This window comes from Dipodomys ordii, unplaced genomic scaffold (genome assembly GCF_000151885.1).
Source record: "Dipodomys ordii isolate 6190 unplaced genomic scaffold, Dord_2.0 Scaffold118, whole genome shotgun sequence".
NCBI lineage: Eukaryota > Metazoa > Chordata > Mammalia > Rodentia > Heteromyidae > Dipodomys > Dipodomys ordii.
Window position 1 is genome coordinate 2,840,787 of NW_012267334.1, and position 18,664 is coordinate 2,859,450.

At 54.6% G+C, this 18,664-nt stretch overlaps 1 protein-coding gene across 1 annotated transcript; it reads right to left on the reverse strand.

Annotated features, from left to right (window-relative positions):
• Positions 1–2,742: 2,742 nt before the first annotated feature.
• Wdr5 (WD repeat domain 5) lies at positions 2,743–18,122 on the reverse strand. The gene is made up of 13 exons (XM_013029465.1): positions 17,961–18,122; positions 17,308–17,416; positions 16,959–17,032; positions 16,151–16,240; positions 15,958–16,047; positions 15,759–15,842; positions 14,890–14,945; positions 10,040–10,086; positions 5,785–5,860; positions 5,306–5,339; positions 4,532–4,606; positions 3,962–4,049; positions 2,743–3,146 (listed from the first exon to the last, which is right to left on the reverse strand). Exons 1-13 carry the CDS (start codon positions 18,039–18,041, stop codon positions 3,046–3,048), a joined length of 1,005 nt encoding a protein of 334 aa, XP_012884919.1. The 5' UTR covers positions 18,042–18,122; the 3' UTR covers positions 2,743–3,045.
• Positions 18,123–18,664: the final 542 nt, after the last annotated feature.

Below are 18,664 nucleotides of genomic sequence, written 5' to 3' on the forward strand. Positions count from 1 at the left end.
GCCTTTTCTGAGTTTATTGGACACAAATCTCCCGGACTTTCCCGCCTGGGCTTTGAACTGAGATCCTCAGATCTCATTTCAGTCCTTTGCGTTTGGTTACAGGCGTGACCCACTGGTGTTCAGCTCCTTCCCATTTTTTTGAACCACCATTCCATCACTCTAGTAAATTGTCCATAAGTTTTTTTTTTGGTTTTTTGTCAGTTATGGGGCTTGAACTCTGGGCCTAGGCGCTGTCCTCAGCTCTTCAGCTCAAGGCTAGCACTCTACCCTTGAGCTACAGTGCCACTTCTGGTTTTCTGGTGATTTACTGGAGATAAGAGCTTCACCGCCTTTCCTGCCCAAGCTTTGAACCGAGATCCTCAGATCTGTCTCCTGTGTAGCCAGGATTACAGGCGTGAGCCACCAGCGCCCGGCTTTGTCCCTAAGTTTTTAAGTGCCAGAGTGTTCCATCCTTGTAAAGCCTTTGTACAGCACTTGCCTCCGATCATCCGAATCCTCAGCTGTCACATCAAGGCTAGTCTTCCCATGCCATCCTACTACGAGGGGCATCTCGTTCTGCTGCACCCTTGGTGATGGATGCCTCCAGGACAGTTAACCTGTTGGCTATATTAAATGTAATTAACCCAACTTTTTCATTTATGGTGGACTACCAGAATAGAGACAACTCAAAACTGCTGATACCTTATTTCTGGCTTATTTATTTTTATGCCAATACTGAGCAGGAGTTCCCCTTGCTCTCCAGTTTCCTGTCGTGACTGACGCCTATAATGCTAGCTATTCAGGATGCTGAGATCTCAGGATGACAGTTCAAAGCCAGCCTCACCCCCAATTAACCACCAAAAGTGGATGTGTGGCTCAAGTGTTAAAAGCCACTACCCTTGAGCAAAACAGCTCAGGGAAGCCAGGCACAGGTGGCTCACACCTGTCATCCTAGCTACTCAGGAGGCTGAGATCTGAGGATCGCAGTTCAAAGCCAGCCTGGGCAGGAAAGTCTGTGAGACTCTTATCTCCAATAAACCACCAGAAAACTAGAAGTGGCGCTGTGGCTCAAGCAGTAGAGCGCTTGCCTTGAGCTGAAGAGCTCGAGGGATAGCGCCCAAGCCCAGAGTTCAAGCCCGATAACCGACATAAAAACAAAAACAGGGGCTGGGAAGGTAGCTCAGTGGTAGAGTGCTTGCCTTGCATGCATGAGGCCCTGGGTTCGATTCCTCAGCACCACATAAGCAAAAAGAAAAAAGCTGGAAGTGGCACTGTGGCTCAAGTGGTAGAGTGCTAACCTTGAGCTGAAGAGCTGAGGGACAGCGCCCAGGCCCAGAGTTCAGGCCCCACGACTGGACCCAAATAACAGAAACAGCTCAGGGACAGCAACCAGGCCCTGAGTTCAAGCCTGTCACACACACATACACACACACACACACACACTACACCACCAAAATAAGTTTGTGCTGTTCAAAATGAAATTCTGAGACAAAATTACAAGACATGAAAATCTTTATTTTCAAAAAGAATGTCTTTTTACACAAATCTACAACAGAATTCAACTGTAGAAAAAATAAACTATCCTCCGGAACACAGCTCTGGACACAGTGAGCTCCCATCCCTCCTGGAGGGCTGCCCACTTAGGGCAGAGCTGGAAAGGCCTCATCCTGCCAGGACACCCAGATAGATGCTACATGAAGCCCAGACCCCTGTCACAGAAGCCACCCTGTGCAGCCACGGGCCTCTTCAACCAGGGAGCCTGTCTGCACCTCTCCAAAGGAGAGCCAGGCGAGCTGCCTTTCTCCCTTGCGGATCCATTTAGGACTGAGTTGCCCCCTACCTTAGTGGACAGTTTTAGAGGACTCCAGAGCCTGGTGCCCCATCATACCACAGGCCAAGCTGACTGATCACGTCTGAGGCACCAGCAGACTGGGGCCACCAGGCTCCCCCAACAGCACCAACCCCGGCTACGGGACTCAGGCTGACGCCCCCTCCCCACACACCCGTGACCAACCGTGTGCAGCTCTGAGCCCAGCAGCCCTCTCCCCAGACCACTGCAAAGGTCCCAGCTGGGAGGTCAGGCTGGGGTAACAGTGAGTGGTGTCCCACGAGGAGTCTCCTCCAGAGGATGCAGAGGCTGTGGGGAGGGGAGGAGAGTGGGGGAAGACAGGGATGGGAAGAGCTATGCCCCTCCCGAGCTAATCAGCCTGGCCTGATCTGACTAGTAGAGGCACCATCTCTCTACATCACAGCACCAAAAGGCCGTTTTCGGCCCGACCCCTTCCAGCTGAGAAGCTGCCACTCTCACTGCCACACCTGGCGTTCTGTGCCCTCACTGTGCCCACAGGAAGCTGGCTGTTGGGAGGGAACAGCCGGTCTGTGGCGGGAGACCCTTTTAGCTCAAGCGTGTGTGAAACTTTCTAAATGTCAGGGAGAGATCAGCTCACATCAGAACTCAGGGACCACAGCCCACGGTAACCCGCACCCTGCCCCTGCCACAGAACTGTGGACACCATCCACAGTCCCGCCACCAGCGCCAGCAATACAAAATGACTCCATGCAGAACACACCTGTGCTCTCCAGTGACATCGTCAACCACTGGAGGCAGGCTAGGAGCCAGGGACAGGGCGGGGACACAGGGACTAGCCTGCAGGAGACCAGGCAGCCGGGGGCCAGAGGGCCTGACAACAGCGTCACGTTGGGTAGTAAAGTATCAAAAGGGTACAGAACTATTACTGGAAAAAACACAACCCATGATAAATCGAACGTCACTCTTGTGTAATAAAAAAATTAAAAATTTGTGTTGCCTCTGGGCACGGAACAGACAGGAACTCCCGAGTGGACGAGGACAGACAATTGGCAAGAAATGTCCCAGCGACTGGTAGAACCCTCCGGCGCCAGCGGTGGCACGTCCCCTCTGCCAGTGCCTTCACAGAGGAGCTGCGCTCGGGCCTGTCTCCGGTGCCCCAGGTCCCCCAGGTCCCCAGGCCCCGGAAGCCCCGGCCACACGCACGTTTGTTTCTTGCCAGTCCAGGTCTTCTGACTGCAGTCTCTGGCGGCCGGGACTCAGCAGTCGCTCTTCCACAACTTAATCGTCTTGTCATTCTCCAAGGCGGCGGAGGCGATGATGTTTTCCGTGGGGTGACAAGCCGTTGAGATCACAACATCTGGAAGCCCAGGAGACTCGGTCAGGGCGCCATCGCCCACCAAGCTCTGTGCCCTGTGCCCAGCTGACCACAAGGAGCTCAGTGCAAGCAATTGGAAGCACTAGGCAGCCCACTCTGCCAGGGCGGCCAGCAGCCCCACCTCCGGCAGCACGCTCTCCTCTGGGCTCCAGCTGGCTGCTCCTACTGCCACCTGCACGGCCCTCAGCCCTGGGGGGCTGTTCTGCCCCAGTGGTGGCACACCAGGGCCCAGGCAGAAGTTGGCTGGCACCACCAAGCTGCTACCCACACGCTGACCGCACTGTGCCATGGGGCCCCAGGCCTGCCTGGTGCCTTCACAGCCACAGCCTGGGTGTGGAGGGTGACAGCAGGTGAGTCCCCACACTCAGGGCTGTGTGCTCCCGGCTGGGGCAGCTGCCCTTGTTTCCCCTAACACAGCTGCGGGCAGGAACAGCGAGGATCAGGGAACTACTGGAGCCACTGATAAGAGCCAGACAGCGGGCGCTCACCAGGCACGCGCAGGCTGGCTCTGTGAGGAACCAACACCAGCATCTGAAAGGGGCTGGGGACTCAGGGGAACCCAGCTCCCCACCACAGAGGCAGCCACAGTCTGCCAGCCCAGGACCTGAGTCAGGACCTGAGACCCAGCAAATGCAACTACAGCAGCCTCCAAACCAGCTACATCCTCTCAGGCCTGCCGGGCTGAGGAAGCTGCACAAAACGTGCTCTGTCCCCTCAAGGCAGAGAGGGCCCTGTCCCCCAATGTGGGGAGTACCCTGTCCCCCCAAGGTGGGGAAGGTACACAGAGCAGAGCCCACCTGTGTGGCCCTGCAGCTTCTGCACGATCTCCTTGGTCTGCAGGTTCCAGATGTACACAAGGTTGTCCTCGGAGCCAGATACAATCCACTGGGCCACCGCAACAGTGCAGGAAAAAACACAAGGTCAGGGTTCAGCAGCCACAAACAAACCTTCCCATCTCTTTCCACCCTCTGGTAACTACGTGCAAACAAGCGCAGGGCTTCCCCTTGTCTCCCCAGGGCCTGGCACCTCACATGCCCTCACAGGAGGCTTTCTGGGCGAAGGTGCTCCTTAGGCCACTATACTCTCAGTGTGTCTCAGTGTAGCCCAGGATATTCAGACAAGGACAGGGCCACCAGTGCCCTGAGTCACGCAGGTGCATCTTGACAGGGCCACAGCCCAGCCCTAGAGGGGGCCACCTGGCCTGCTAACAAGGCAGACTGCGAGGCAGCTGGCAAGTCCCCCCGTTCACCACAGTGTGGCACCTGCTTGGCACACCGTGTTTTGCCTTGGGCACAGGGAAGGCTCCACCTGGGTCACATGACCCTGTAGAGGCGCGCTGGGGGCGAGCAGGTTCAGTGAGGACTCACCTTCCCGCCAGTTACAGAGAAATTGGCAAATATGCAGTACTTCTCATTCTTGTGGCCAGTGTAAGTCTTCAGGCACTGAAAAGACAGGAAAGGTCCTTAGCACCAGAGCTGCCACACATCCCACAGGCACAGACGCCACACCGCTCAGGAGCTGAGACCTGGACGGCACTGCACACATCCCACAGGCACAGACGCCACACCGCTCAGGAGCTGAGACCTGGACGGCACTCCAAACCCACACAGGCACAGACACCACACCGCTCAGGAGCTGAGACCTGGACGGCACTCCACACACACACAGGGCCAGACGCCACACCGCTCAGGAGCTGAGACCTGGACGGCACTCCACACACACAAACAGGGCCAGACACCACACCGCTCAGGAGCTGAGACCTGGACGGCACTCCACACACACACAGGGCCAGACACCACACCGCTCAGGAGCTGAGACCTGGATGGCACTCCACACACACACAGGGCCAGACATCACACCGCTCAGGAGCTGAGACCTGGATGGCACTCCAAACACACACAGGGCCAGACACCACACAGCTCAGGAGCTGAGACCTGGACGGCACTCCAAACTCACACAGGTGCAGAGCCTTGACAATCCAAGCAGCAACCACAGACCAGTGGCCCATAAAACCCGGGTCTGTCAAACATCTAAACCACAGCACCTCTGTGAACACCCAGAATCCCTCCTGCTTCAGCCCTGAGGAGCCTGTGGCCCTCACCACCTTGTTCCCCAGGCCAAGCCAGCAGGGCAGAGCTCACCTTCCCCTTGCTGTAGTCCCAGAGTTTCAGTGTGCTGGAAGACAAAGAAGAGGTTGAGGGGCTGCACATCTGAGCTGTGCCCAGCCTGTTACCACCTCATCATGACAATGGTCAGAACCAAGTGAGAGCCCTACCCCAAGGGGGCACCAGCTCTGACAGAGGTTGGCATCCACCACATGCAGCCAACCTATGCACACAGGAGCAAGAACAAAACTCCAAATCCCTGCAGTTCAAGGGTACTTCTGCAACGAGGCAGCTGAGTTACTACTGTCCCTGGATCAGAGGCCAGTCTCACGGACAAGCTGCAGGGCCAGGGTGGCAGCACACACCTGCAATTCCTTCTGCAGCCTTGTGCCTGTCTCACTCCATATCCAAAGGCAACAGCCTCCCCTGCAGTCCCTCAAGGAGCGGGTGGGGCCCCAAACCCAGTCTGCCAGAGCCTAGGCATCCCCACACCCCAGGGAAGTAAGAGTGCTTACTTGTCCAGCGTGGCAGCCAGGATGTATTTGCCATTCGGAGAGAACTTCACGAAGGACACCGGGGGGTTATCGTCATCTGCGCAGGGGACAAGCCACATGACGACCAGAGACCGGAGAGGCAGCCAGCTCCATCACCCATGCCACCAGTGCCAACCCTTCCCGTCTCGGCCATGCACCAGTCCCTTAGTCACCAGGATGTGAGGAACAAAGGACCTGAGGCAAGCCACACTAGGACTAGGACCTGACCCTCGTAGGGTGTCCTCAGGTGTGCGCCCATGAGCCTCAGGGACCACCTCATGTGGCATCCTTGCAGATGCCCAAGGATGCTAACATTTTTTCCGGAGCAGCAACAGTGTGGCAGCTGCAGGCATCCACCCACTCTGGAGCTCAGCCCTCACTTCTACTTCTGATGCCCTGACTCTTCAGGCCTTGGGGGACAAGAGGAGGGGCAGAGCCAGGCCTGCTGGAAAAGGCGATGCAAAGGCCAGTTTCCAGGGTGCAATGGGTGAGCCTCACATAGCACGCCCAGGAGGCTGCCCTGGCCAGGTGCAAAGGGAGGGTGTGCCGAGGGCGTTGTGTCTGCCTGTGAGGTTGGAGCACACGCATTACCACCACAGGCGCGCTGGGGGTTCTGCTCCCTCGGGCTGGTCACCCACACTGCAAAGGCACACACGACACAGTGTGAGCTACCGGATGGGTACACGTGCAGCCCACCATGAGGGCTGTGCTCTTCCTTCCTGTGCAGAGAGGATGCTGGGGTGAACCCAAGGTCTGGCTCACAGTAGACAAGAACTCGATCAGTCAGCATCAAGGGTCTTTGTCCCATCACCTCAGCAACACAGGCCTGTCTTGCATCCTATTCCTAGCCCCAAGGGAGGAGAGCCTGGCGGCCCACGGTCCGCAGCCCAGCCCTCACTCCCCCAGCATACAGTCTGCAGCAGAGGTACTCAGCTGCCAACTCCCCCCCCCCCCCCCCAATCATCTGTCACTTCTCCTGGGTTCATCCAACTGCAGATAGAAAACCCAGCGAGATGTGTCAGGTCACAATCCTAGCTCTCAGGAGGATTACATCCAAGGATCAAGGTTAAAAGCCAGCCCAGGAGGAAAAGTCCATGAGACTCTTATTGCCAGTTAACCATCAAAAGCTGTGGCTCAAGTGCTAGTCTGGAGCACAAAAGCTCGAAGACAGTGCCTCCAGATCCAGCAAAAAGGGGGAAGGGGATATGAAGGTGCGGTTCAGTTGGTAGAGCCCCAGTCACTGAGCGAAAAGTGTCAGGTACCAAGTTTGAGTCCCCAATCTCAGCCACCTCCCAAAAAATGGCCAAAAAAAATATTCCAACAGAACTTAAGTTACCATAAGGCAAATAGAAGCTTGAATATGAGTGAAAAGGAGCACTGAGCAGCATGGGCGGCACAGGACTACGGCTGCAGCACTGAGCAGTGCAGGGGAGCGCATGGGACCACGGCTGAAGCACTGAGCAGTGCAAGGGAGCGCATGGGACCACGGCTGCAGCACTGAGCAGTGCAGGGGAGCGCATGGGACCACAGCTGCAGCACTGAGCAGTGCAGGACAGCACGGGACCACAACTGCAGCACAGTGCAGTGCAGGGGAGCGCATGGGACCACGGCTGCAGCACTGAGCAGTGCAGGGGAGCGCATGGGACCACAGCTGCAGCACTGAGCAGTGCAGGGCAGCACAGGACTACGGCTGCAGCACTGAGCAGTACAGGGGAGCGCATGGGACCACGGCTGCAGCACTGAGCAGTGCAGGCGGCACAGGACTACAACTGCAGCACTGAGCACCATGGGGCTACACAGGACCATGGCTGCAGCACTGAGCAGTACAGGGGAGCACGGGACCACAACTGTAGCACTGCGCAGTACAAGGGAGCGCATGGGACCACGGCTGCAGCACTTAGCAGTGCAGGGCAGCACAGGACCACAGCTGTAGCACTGAGCAGTGCAGGGCAGCACGGGACCACGGCTGCAGCACTGACCAGTACAGGGGAGTGCATGGGATCATGGCTGCAGCACTGACCAGTGCAGGGGAACACATGGGACCATGGCTGCAGCACTGACCAGTGCAGGGGAGCATGGGACCACAGCTATAGCACTGAACAGCATGGGAGGCATGGGACCACGGCTGCAGCACTGAGCAGCATGGGCAGCATGGGACCACAACTGCAGCACTGAACAGTGCAGGGGAGCACAGGACCACAGTTGCAGCACTGAGCAGCATGGGACCATGGCTGCAGCACTGAGCAGTGCAGGGGAGGCATGGGACCATGGCTGGAGCACTGAGCAGTGCAGGGGAGGCATGGGACCACGGCTGCAGCACTGAGCAGCATAGGCAGCATGGGACCACAGTTGCAGCACTGAGCAGCATGGCAGCATGGGACCACAGCTGCAGCACTGAGCAGCATGGGTGGCATGGGACCATGGCTGCAGCACTGAACAGTGCAGGAGAACACAGGACCACAGCTGCAGCACCGAGCAGCATGGGTGGCATGGGACCATGGCTGCAGCACCGAGCAGCATGGGTGGCATGGGACCATGGCTGCAGCACTGAGCAGTGCAGGGGAGGCATGGGACCACGGCTGCAGCACTGAGCAGTGCAGGGGAGGTATGGGACCATGGCTGCAGCACTGAGAAGTGCAGGGGTGGCATGGGACCATGGCTGCAGCACTGAGCAGTGCAGGGGAGGCATGGGACCACGGCTGCAGCACTGAGCAGTGCAGGGGAGCACGGGACCACAGCTGCAGCACTGAGCAGTGCAGGGGAGCATGGGACCACAGCTGCAGCACTGAGCAGTGCAGGAGAGCATGGGACCACAGCTGCAGCACTGAGCAGTGCAGGAGAGCATGGGACCACAGCTGCAGCTTTGAGCAGCAAGGGGTGGCACAGGCCCACTGGCTGCAGCTCCAAGCCTGCACCCTCCCCAGTACCATCAGTACTGGCCACATGCCCCCTGCTGTCACCAGGCCTAAGTAAAAGTAGTGAAAGTCTGACAACTGTTACAATCCATCTGAAGACATACAAAGCACACAGGAGTGTGCTCAAACACCACACCATCTTCTAAAAGTTCTTCAGTATCCATTGAAGGTCCTGGAGCCAAAGGGATGACTGGCATGTTGGGTGACTGACTTGTTAGCCTGCAGGTGCCCACCCTTTAAAGCCAGGACATACCTATGGGGGAGGGGGGGTAGGAACCTTGGTGCTCATTACCACAGCACTAACACCTGCCACAGGCCACCAGGAAGGACTGTCCTAGAGACAGAGCTGGGTGCCACTCTGGGAGGAAGACACCTGACCCTAGGATGCCGCTAGGGAAGCTGGGGTGCAGTAGGCCTCCCACAGGTACAGCACAAGGTCATGGTCCCAGCTCAGTCCCAGCAGGTGACCATACTGAGGCTGCCTCCTCTATTTGTCCTTAGAAGAGAAGCCAGACACAGACAGGGAAAAGATGGCGTCTTCAAGGTAAGGACAGCCAAGAAGCAGCAATCTGCTGACCCAACCCGGATGTCCACACTTGTTACCAAAGTCTAGGAAAGCAAAAGAGCCGGAGGCACTGCCTCCCTGGTGGACCCACCTCTCTTCCCCACCCCTACCCCACCCCCAAGGCCATGCTGGCAGAGATCAGCAAGCCAGGCCAGTCCTCTCCATTCTGACCTGAGGCTCCCATGCTTCAGGCTGGCACATAATGACCAGCCTCTTCAACATCAACCCCTTCCAAGTCCCACTACCTCAACCCCTGACCCCTGACCTGCCTGCACGGGCCATGCCAGTCCTCCTCCTTCCTCACCTCATCCCTGCACTCCTATTCCCAGACTTTGTATCCACCTCCCTAACACCGAGGAAGGTGACCAGGAGTGGCCAGGGGTGGCCAGGGACTGACAAGAACAGGTAGAGAGCCCATGGCCCAAGGTCGCCACAGAGTAACCCCAGATAGACAGCCCAGGCCATGGGCCCAAAGAGCAGAAAGAAGACCTGGCAGCAGTTCCACAAAGGAATGACAGAGCTCTTTGCAGATATGGGGGCTCAGGTAGAAGCGGGAGGGGGGGGAGGATGGTCCAGTGGAGAGGAGGCCTCCAAAGGCACCAGGACCGAGACAAAAAGGCAGGCTGAGCTCAGAACAGAAGGCTCCAGAAGAACCACTGCAAGCACAGACAGAGAACACCTTGGGAGAAAGGCCTCCCTGGCAGGCCTGAGCAGACACTGAGCCCGGAGCCAACCCCATGTGGCATGGAGCACTCACCGATGAGTGTCTTCAGACACTGGCCCGACGCGGTGTCCCAGATGCGGCTTCAAAGCAAGAACAAAAACGAAACATGAGAAAGCCAATGGCTGCACCGCCGGTGACAGTCCTCATCTTCCGGCACCATCGTCCTCCACCGTCAGGACAGAGGCGAGTCCTGGGCCTGCAACTGGTCTTCAGCTGTCAGCCTGCACCCCAGCCAGGGACAAAGGCAAAGGCGTCCCACCCCTCCTCCACAAGGGAGCAAGCAGGCCTACCATGTCACCAGCCCCCAGGTGGGTGGGCGACACACCCTGGCAAAGGCCTTGCAGCTCTGCCTCCTCCACAGCATACAGTCCACGGGCAGAATCAGCTTTCTTAAACCTGAGGCTGGATTCAATTTCCTGAACAGCCCATTATTTAAGCAGTGAGATGGCTCATGCCTATAATCCTAGCTGAGAAGGCTGAGATCTGAGGATCAAGGTTTGAAACCAGACCAGGAAGGAAAAAAGTGACTGTTATCGCCAATAAACTACTCAGAAAAAGCCAGAAGCAGCACTGCAACTCAAGTGTTAGAGCGCTAACCTTGAACAAAAGCTCAGGCCCTAAAATCAAGCCCCAGGACTAGCACAAAAAAAAAGGAAAAAAGAAAAATCCTTAACGATTGGGACTCTGGAACAGACAAGCTACCCTGCTACCAGCCCAGTTCCAGCGTTTCTGAGACTCCTGCCAACGCCCGCACACAGTGCAAACACGCCTGCCAACACTGCCAGCCCCACCTGCCATGGCGGACTCCCACTTGGGTACCTGGCCCAAGCTGGGCCTCACCAGTGCCCAGGGTGTTAATTCATGTCTGCCTGCTGTGGCGTGGCCCCTATCACCGCATGGGACCCAGTACTGGGCTTCAGCACTGCCTTTGAACTATGTGCCCAGCCTCTCCCAGGCCTCCTTCCCCCTCCTTTCCTTAATTCTCCTGGCACTCAATTCAAATGTTCCATGATAGATTTTGTTTTGGCACAGAGGCAATCTGCTTTCTGGGCCTCCCCAGTAGGGTTTTATTCTCTTTATACTCTCTTCTGCCTTACAGAACTGACCCCCCCCAACTACCCCTCCTCCAACTGCCCGCTGTCCTCAACGGGACATCGTCACACTCACTGCGTCCTGCTCTCCTGAACCTGCTCCTGACCCCCGCAGTACAGGCCATCCTGTGAGACCTTAACCCCACTTCTAGCACAGAAAAAGGGGACTGATCTCTGGTGCAGCTGGTATAGCCTATGGCTGAACCAGGGCTCTACAACTCACACAGGCTGGACCCTGGCCTGTCACCAGCTGAAGGACAACTGGCAGTTATTTATCCAGTTCCCCAAGAGAAAGTAAGGATGGGGCTGGGAATCAGTGGTAAATTGCTTGCTTCACATGCATGAGGCCCTGGGTTCGAGTCCTCAGTACCACATAAGCAGAAAAGGCCAGAAGTGGTGCTGTGGCTCAAGCGGTATAGCACTAGCCTTGAGCTGAAGAGCTGAAGGACCAGTGCCCAGGCCCAGAGTCCAAGCCCCACAACTGACCAAAATAGTAAGGATGATAAGAATCATAGACATGTCACCGAGTTAAGTGGGCACAGCACTACACTGGTGCTTTTTGTTTTTTGATTTTTGGTGCCCTCAACTGGGGCTTGGTCACAGGGCCTAGGAGCTGTCTGGGCTTCTTCCCTCAAGACCAGCATCCAATCACTTGAGCTACAGCTCCATTTCTGGTTTTGCAGTGGTTAAGTGTATCAAAGAGTCTCACAGGGCTGGGAAGGTGGCTCAGTGGTAGAGCGCTTGCCTTGCATGCATGAGGCCCTGGGTTCAATTCCTCAGCACCACATAAGCAGAAAGAAAAAAGCCGGAAGTGGTGCTGTGGCTCCAGTGGTAGAGTGCTAGCCTTGAGCTGAAGAGCTGAGGGACAGCGCCCAGGCCCAGAGTTCAGGCCCACGACCAGACCCAAATAAAAAGTCTCACTTTCCTCTTCAAGCCTGCTTCAAACTGTGATCCTAGCATCTCAGCCTCCAGAATAGCAAGGATTACAGGTGTGAGCCACTGGCACCCAGCCCAGCTTGTCTTTAGAATTTTTTTTTTTGCCGGTCATGGGACTTGAACTCTAGGCTTGAGCTCTACCACTTGAGCCACAGTGCCACTTCCCCAGCTTGTTTTTAAAAACCTAAAAATGTGCCAGGCGCTGGTGGCTCACGCCTGTAATCCTAGCTACTCGGGAGGCTGAGATCTGAGGATCTCGGTTCAAAGCCAGCCCAGGCAGGAGAGACCGTGAGACTCCTATCTCTAATAAACCACCAGAAAACCGGAAGTGGCGCTGTAGCTCAAGTGGTAGAGCACTAGCCTTGAGCTGAAGAGCTGAGGGACAGCGACCAGGCCCAGAGTTCAAGCCCCTCAACTGACAAAAAAAAAAACAAACCTAAAAATGTGCGTCTACAGAGATCCATCTGCCCACTTTGTTGAGTAACCACAAGCAATGATGACTGTGGAATGGCCATGCTCACTGCGATCTGTACTTGGCAGGTAGTTTTAGCGTATTATGGGAATCTGAGTTCACAGAACTGCTGGCACCACTGGCCTATCCTATGGAGAGTTGGATCAGCTGCCGTATTATTACTCCATCAGGTGCCCTCTGATCTCTACTAGAGATAAGACCTATGGGTCTCCCTTGAATTTGCTGACACAAAGCCATCAGTTTTCTGCTGTTGGCACTATCCCAGTCCTTTCACTGATCAGACTTGCTTAGTCGTGGAATCTCTATTTGATGCGCTGCTGGACACAGCATCCGGTATTTTCTGTGGGATTCTGGCATCGATGTTCACTCAGGAGCTGCCTTTGAGCTCCAGGCCACAATCAGGGGGAACACGTTAATCTAGACCTGTAAGATGGGTCTGGAAGACCTTACCTTCTATGATCTGGAGACATCTAGTAGCCTTACAAGTTTGTTATTTGATTGAAGGTACAGGACCGGGAAGTGCAATAGCCCTTTCTACCTGACACTTCTTCAGGGCTCCTTTGTGACGAGCCCTCCCCATTCCCTTTCCTGGTCCATTTTGGGTCACAACCTGTCCCTTGAGCCAAGGGCACTGCTGGGGAGGATAGGGCCTTCCCCATAACTGTGGCCTCTCCCTTGATCTCCACTCAGGCCATTTTGTTTCTTAAATTGGCTTCCAATTCCTGATCTTCCCAAATAAACTTTATAGAAGGTTTTTATTTCCTTCCCCACGTCTCCATCTTTTAGCTTTGTAAGTCCTTCCTACTAGCCTCTCTGGTATACTATTTCTATGTTTTGGGAAGGTTCTTTAAAGCCAAGTCCACATGTGATTCACAAACTGTCCCAGTCTTTACACAGACACTAGCGTCTGTTCTATGCTTTGTCGAGGTGCTAGGAGTGTGGCGCCCAAAAAGTATCCAGGTACTCTGCAGCCCGTAGGTCTCATCCGCCTGCCATTACTAGTGTACTGGCCGACATTTGCACGTGGCTATGGCTTCATCCTTGGGTGCTACTGGCCCAGACAGCCTTCCAGATGCCATTACCATGCCGCATCGGCACAGGTGGGCACAGCCTACAGGACCCATCCGGACTCAGGATGGGAAAACTGTGCTGTGTTCAGCCTGGACTTCCACCTGAGGTCCCCGTAGCACTGACAGTGCTGGTACAGAGCACAGAGGCAGACAGGGAGTCAAGCAAAACTCTTCAGGTGCTTAAATTCTGCAGAACTGGATTTAATGAAGTTTGCCCCCCACCAAAAAACGGGAAGAAAACATATTGAGCCCTAAGACTACACAAAGCAAATAACGAATCCCAGCTGCTGCAGGCCCCGAGTTAAAGCAATGCCAAAAAATACAACGCATGTGCTCTGTGGTACACTTGCCCAGCACCACCAAAAAACATTTTTTTAAAAGTTTTCCCCTTTCTAGATTTTGTCTCCAATCTTCCTGTCGCTTGGTCATCAATCCATCAGCTCTCTGGCCTGCTGTCAACTCCAGTCCCAGGCCACTTCCTTCTGCAGGGGGCGGGGGTAGTCACACTGAGGACCCAGGAAGATCCTGCTCATGTCTTTCCAATCACCTCATTTCACGTGCTTCTTAAAGGATCATGGAGTCAAAGCAGTATTTAAACCAAGCTTGGTGTATTCAGTTTGTCTATGGCTCCTGCCATGGCTCAGACCCTGCTTTAATTTCCCCCGTTACTCTGGGAAGTCCTACCTGGCTCAATCCAATGGTACCACTGTCCCCTTAGCCTCACCAACCACTGTGGAAGTTACGAAGCCACCATCCCCAAGCCCAGAATGCAACTCCAGAGCTTTAACTGCTACCCCTACCTACAAGTTACCACAGACACCCACGTCCACACTTCCCGTTTCCCGAAGCCCTGGGCACTTTCACCTCCAGCAAGGCCTCACCCACTCAGCCTAACTCCAAGGTCTACAGAGCCCACAGCCTTGCTCCTCCTCCCTTCATTCACCCATCTGTAACCCACTGGGGCATATGCTTCTGAAAGGTGAAGGCCATGTCCCCTGCCCACTGCACCCTGGAGCTAGAATGGACCAACAGCAGACCTTGAATGAAGTAAGATTTTTCTCACTTGGCCAAGGCCCTGTAGCGCATGCCTGTAATCCTAGCTACTCGGGAGGCTGAAATCTGAGGATCACGGTTCAAAGCCAGCCTGGGCAGGAAAAGTCCTTGAGACTCTTATCTCCAATAAACTACGGGGGGGGGGGGAAATGGAGCTATGCGTCAGGTGGTAGATCACTCGCCTTGAGCTGAAGAGCTGAGGGACAGTGCTCAGGCCCAGAGTTCAAACCCAACCAGCCAAAAAAAAAAAAAAGTACTTACCAGAGACCGTCATAACTACTTGAAACTATCAAGGATCCATCTCGATTAAAATGAACCTAAAAATTCAAAATTCAGAGAGGAATAAAGAGAAGCTTACTTCTCAGCCATGAACACACGGCTTCTCACCCCAATGCCCTTCTGCTGAGAGCGGATGGCATGCAACAACAACGGATCATTGCGCAGATGCACTAACAGGATGGCTGTGGTTACGTGATGTCTCGTGGGTTTTTTGGGGTGTGTGTGTGTCTGTGTGTGTGTCTGTGTGTGTCTGTGTGTGAGAGAGAGAGAAACAGTCCCAAGTCTTGAACATGGGGCCTGGGTGTTGTCTGAGCATTTTTGCTCAATGCTAGCTCTCTATCTCCACTTCTGGTTTTTTCCTTTTTCTGGCGGTTAACTGCCCAGCTGGCTTCAAACCTTCATCTTCAAATCAGAGCCTCCTGAGTAGCTGAGATTACAGGCATGAGACACCAGCACCTGGTTCTTTGTTTTTGACTGAGTGGTGTACACTGAGCACGAAGCACTCTGGGGACTCCATCCCAGCACCCACTGTTCTCACCAACAAGCCACTGCCTCCGCCCCAGTCATCAACCAAAGCTACTCCACTCAACATTCACCTCACCTGTGGTCACACTCCCATTCCCTTCACCAGAGAACCTCTCAGGAGACCACCTCTGAAACCCCTAGCCTACCTTCCTGCTCAGTCCCACATAAGGCTCTCAGTGCTCACCACAGGCACCCCGTCCACCCACTCTCCACAGAATACAGGACTGAGAGGTCTCACGGCACCAGCCCCCAACCTCTAGTCACCTAAAGAATCACCTGGACACAGCAAGCACGTCAGAGGCCCACAATGCATGGCAGAAACTTACGGCTGACACTGGATCTGAATGAGCAGGCAAAGTCTTGAGGCACTTCCCGGTCTTCACGTCCCATATCCTCACACTTTCATCAAACTATGTGAGAGGGGATGAAAATCATTCCAGACCTCAAACCCAGCCCCACCTCCACCCATGATGAGCATGGCTGTGACCTACCACAGCGCCCCCAGAGGAGAGACCATGTACTTACAGACCCTGAGACGATGAGGTTGGACTGGGGGTTGAAGTTGCAGCAGAAGACATAGTTGCTGTGCCCCTTCAGGGTCTTCAGACACTTTCCCTAGAGCACAGCAGGGTCAGGCCACCTGCTCCCAGCCCCAGCTGACTACCTCCTGCCCTTCCCTAGCCACAGGAGCCTCCCTGGGAAAGGACCAATGCCTTACCGAGCTCACATCCCATATCTTCAACGTTTTGTCATCAGAGGCAGACACCAGGAGGTTGGAATCCGACGACCAGGCTACATCAGATATTCCCTTGGGAAGGAGAAAAAAAAAAGTTACTGTATTTTGGGACAAAATTGAACTGACCGATAAAGGGCCAAAATCCCACAGCAGGGAATCAGGGGCTATCCAATCTTAGCTATTCAGGAGGCTGAGATCTGAGGATCGTGATTCAAAGCCAGCCCAGGCAAGAAAGCCTGTGAGACTCTCATCTCCAGTGTAAAAAAGCTGGAAGTAGGGCTGGGAAGGTGGCTCAGTGGTAGAGCGCTTGCCTTACATGCATGAGGCCCTGAGTTCGAATCCTCAGCACCACATAAGCAGAAAAAAAAGCCACAAGTGGCTCAAGTGGTAAAGCGCTAGCCTTGAGCTGAAGAGCTGAGGGACAGCACCCAGGCCCAGAGTTCAAGCCCCACGACCGGACCAAAAAAAAAAAAAAAAAGCTGGAAGTAGAGCTGTGGCTCAAGTGATAAAGCACTAGACTGAAACACCAAGGCCTTGAGTTCCAGCCCCTCCCCAAAAGGGGAGGGGAGGGGAGGGGATCCCAAACACATGCCAGGCCCCGGCATATGGTCTGGCCAGCATTAACTCAGAAGATGTACACTCAGGGTACAGGGATGAGCCATTCTCGGGGCTCTGCCAGACCCAGAGATGGCCACATGCACACCTGTAGCAATCCAAGGTGCCTTCACTAAAAACCAATCTTGCCTCGTTGCCCTGTACAACAGCCAGGACTTCTCATGCAGGAACCTACCAGCTTGTGACCAGATATGGTTTTCTCAAACTTTCCATCGTAGGCTCCCCAAATTTTAATGAGTTTATCGGCAGCTGAAAGAAATAAAAAGAGCTAAGGCTCAGAAGAAAAACAACTGTGCAGGACTAAGCTTCCCTGCTGAGCCTAAAACCAACACCGACGTTCCCACACTGAGCCTAGCCTTGAGTGGGGAAAGGCTGGAGTCTCAGCCCTCAGCTCCCAGAGGCAATGGGCACAGTCTCAGGCCACAACTAGCTCTGAAGAGAACATGTAGCACACTACAGGACCCCATGGCAGACTAACGACGCTACATAACCCACCCATACGCACTCAGAGGACCCATACGCACACGAGCTTGCCAGCCACTCTCCATTCGGGCTGAATTTCACAGAGGACACAGCTTTGGTGTGGCCAGCCAGAGTGAATTTTAGTGCATAGTTGGGTTTAACAGGTGTAGGCTGTTGGAGAAATAGTAGAACCTGAGTTAGCTAAATGTAAAACCACAGTCCCATTCATTCAGTCAGTCAGCTGACTTGATTCCCAAAGTTTAACTCAGCCTTCCAACTGACTGCACCTGAGTGCGATGCGAGGCCAGTCCCCACCTCAGCACCCCACCTCCATCATCCAAGCTGGACGTCAAAGCCCCCACAACAACACCTGGCACTGCTGAGCTGTGCCCCTTCCACCTCCACAAAGCCATCTGAAGCCAGGGCTCCCCCTGTTTAAAAGCTCCTAGTTGCCTGGAAAGGAGTCTGCATACCTACCAATCCCACAACTGTGAGACTTGTCCAGATTTGGATCTCACAAACTTTTACAATCTTCACCAAGAACCTGTGTATTTTTATGCCCCACCTCTTCCATCTAAGTGACAGATTTGAGACTTCCTATCATTACATCATGAGATCAGTAATACAACTGGTAACATATTTAACTGAGCGCCAATAGCCCTGGATTCCTTAAAGCCTGTTTGGCCAGAGGGGCCCAAGGAGCCCAGGCGCGCACCTTGCTCTGGGTGGCCGATGAGGAAGGGGTGGGTTGTGCTCTTGCAGCTTCTGTCTCTGGCTTCTTCTCCTCAGTGGCCATGGCTCAGAAGCCCACGGGCAGAAGCTGTGGATGGGATTCACACAGCAAGAGGCTGTCTGCTAGTCCAGCCCTACAGTGGAAAGACCTATAAACAAATCATTTATTGTAAAGAATTAGAAGACTGCCGGGCGCCGGTGGCTCACCCCTGTAATCCTAGCTACTCAGGAGGCTGAGATCTGAGGATCTCGGTTCAAAGCCGGCCTGGGCAGGAAAGTCTGTGAGACTTTTATCTCCAATAAACTACCAGAAAACCGGAAGTGGCGCTGTGGCTCAAGAGGCAGAGCGCTCGCCTTGAGCTGAAGAGCTGAGGGACAGCGCCCAGGCCCAGAGTTCAAGCCCCATGACCGACCAAAAAAAAAAAAAAAAAAAATAGAAGATTGTCAGGGCTGGGGGAGGTGTGACTTGCTAGCATGTAAGAAGCCCTGGATCTGAGCCTCAGCAGCACAAAAAAAAATTTTTCTATAATTTCATGAAAAGGGATAAAAAGAGAACCACGCGGGCTGGGAAGGCGGCTCAGTGGTAGAGTGCTTGCCTCACATGCATGAGACCCTGGGTTCGATTCCTCAGCACCACATAAGCAGGAAAAGCGGGAAGTTACACTGTGACTCAGGTGGTAGAGCGCT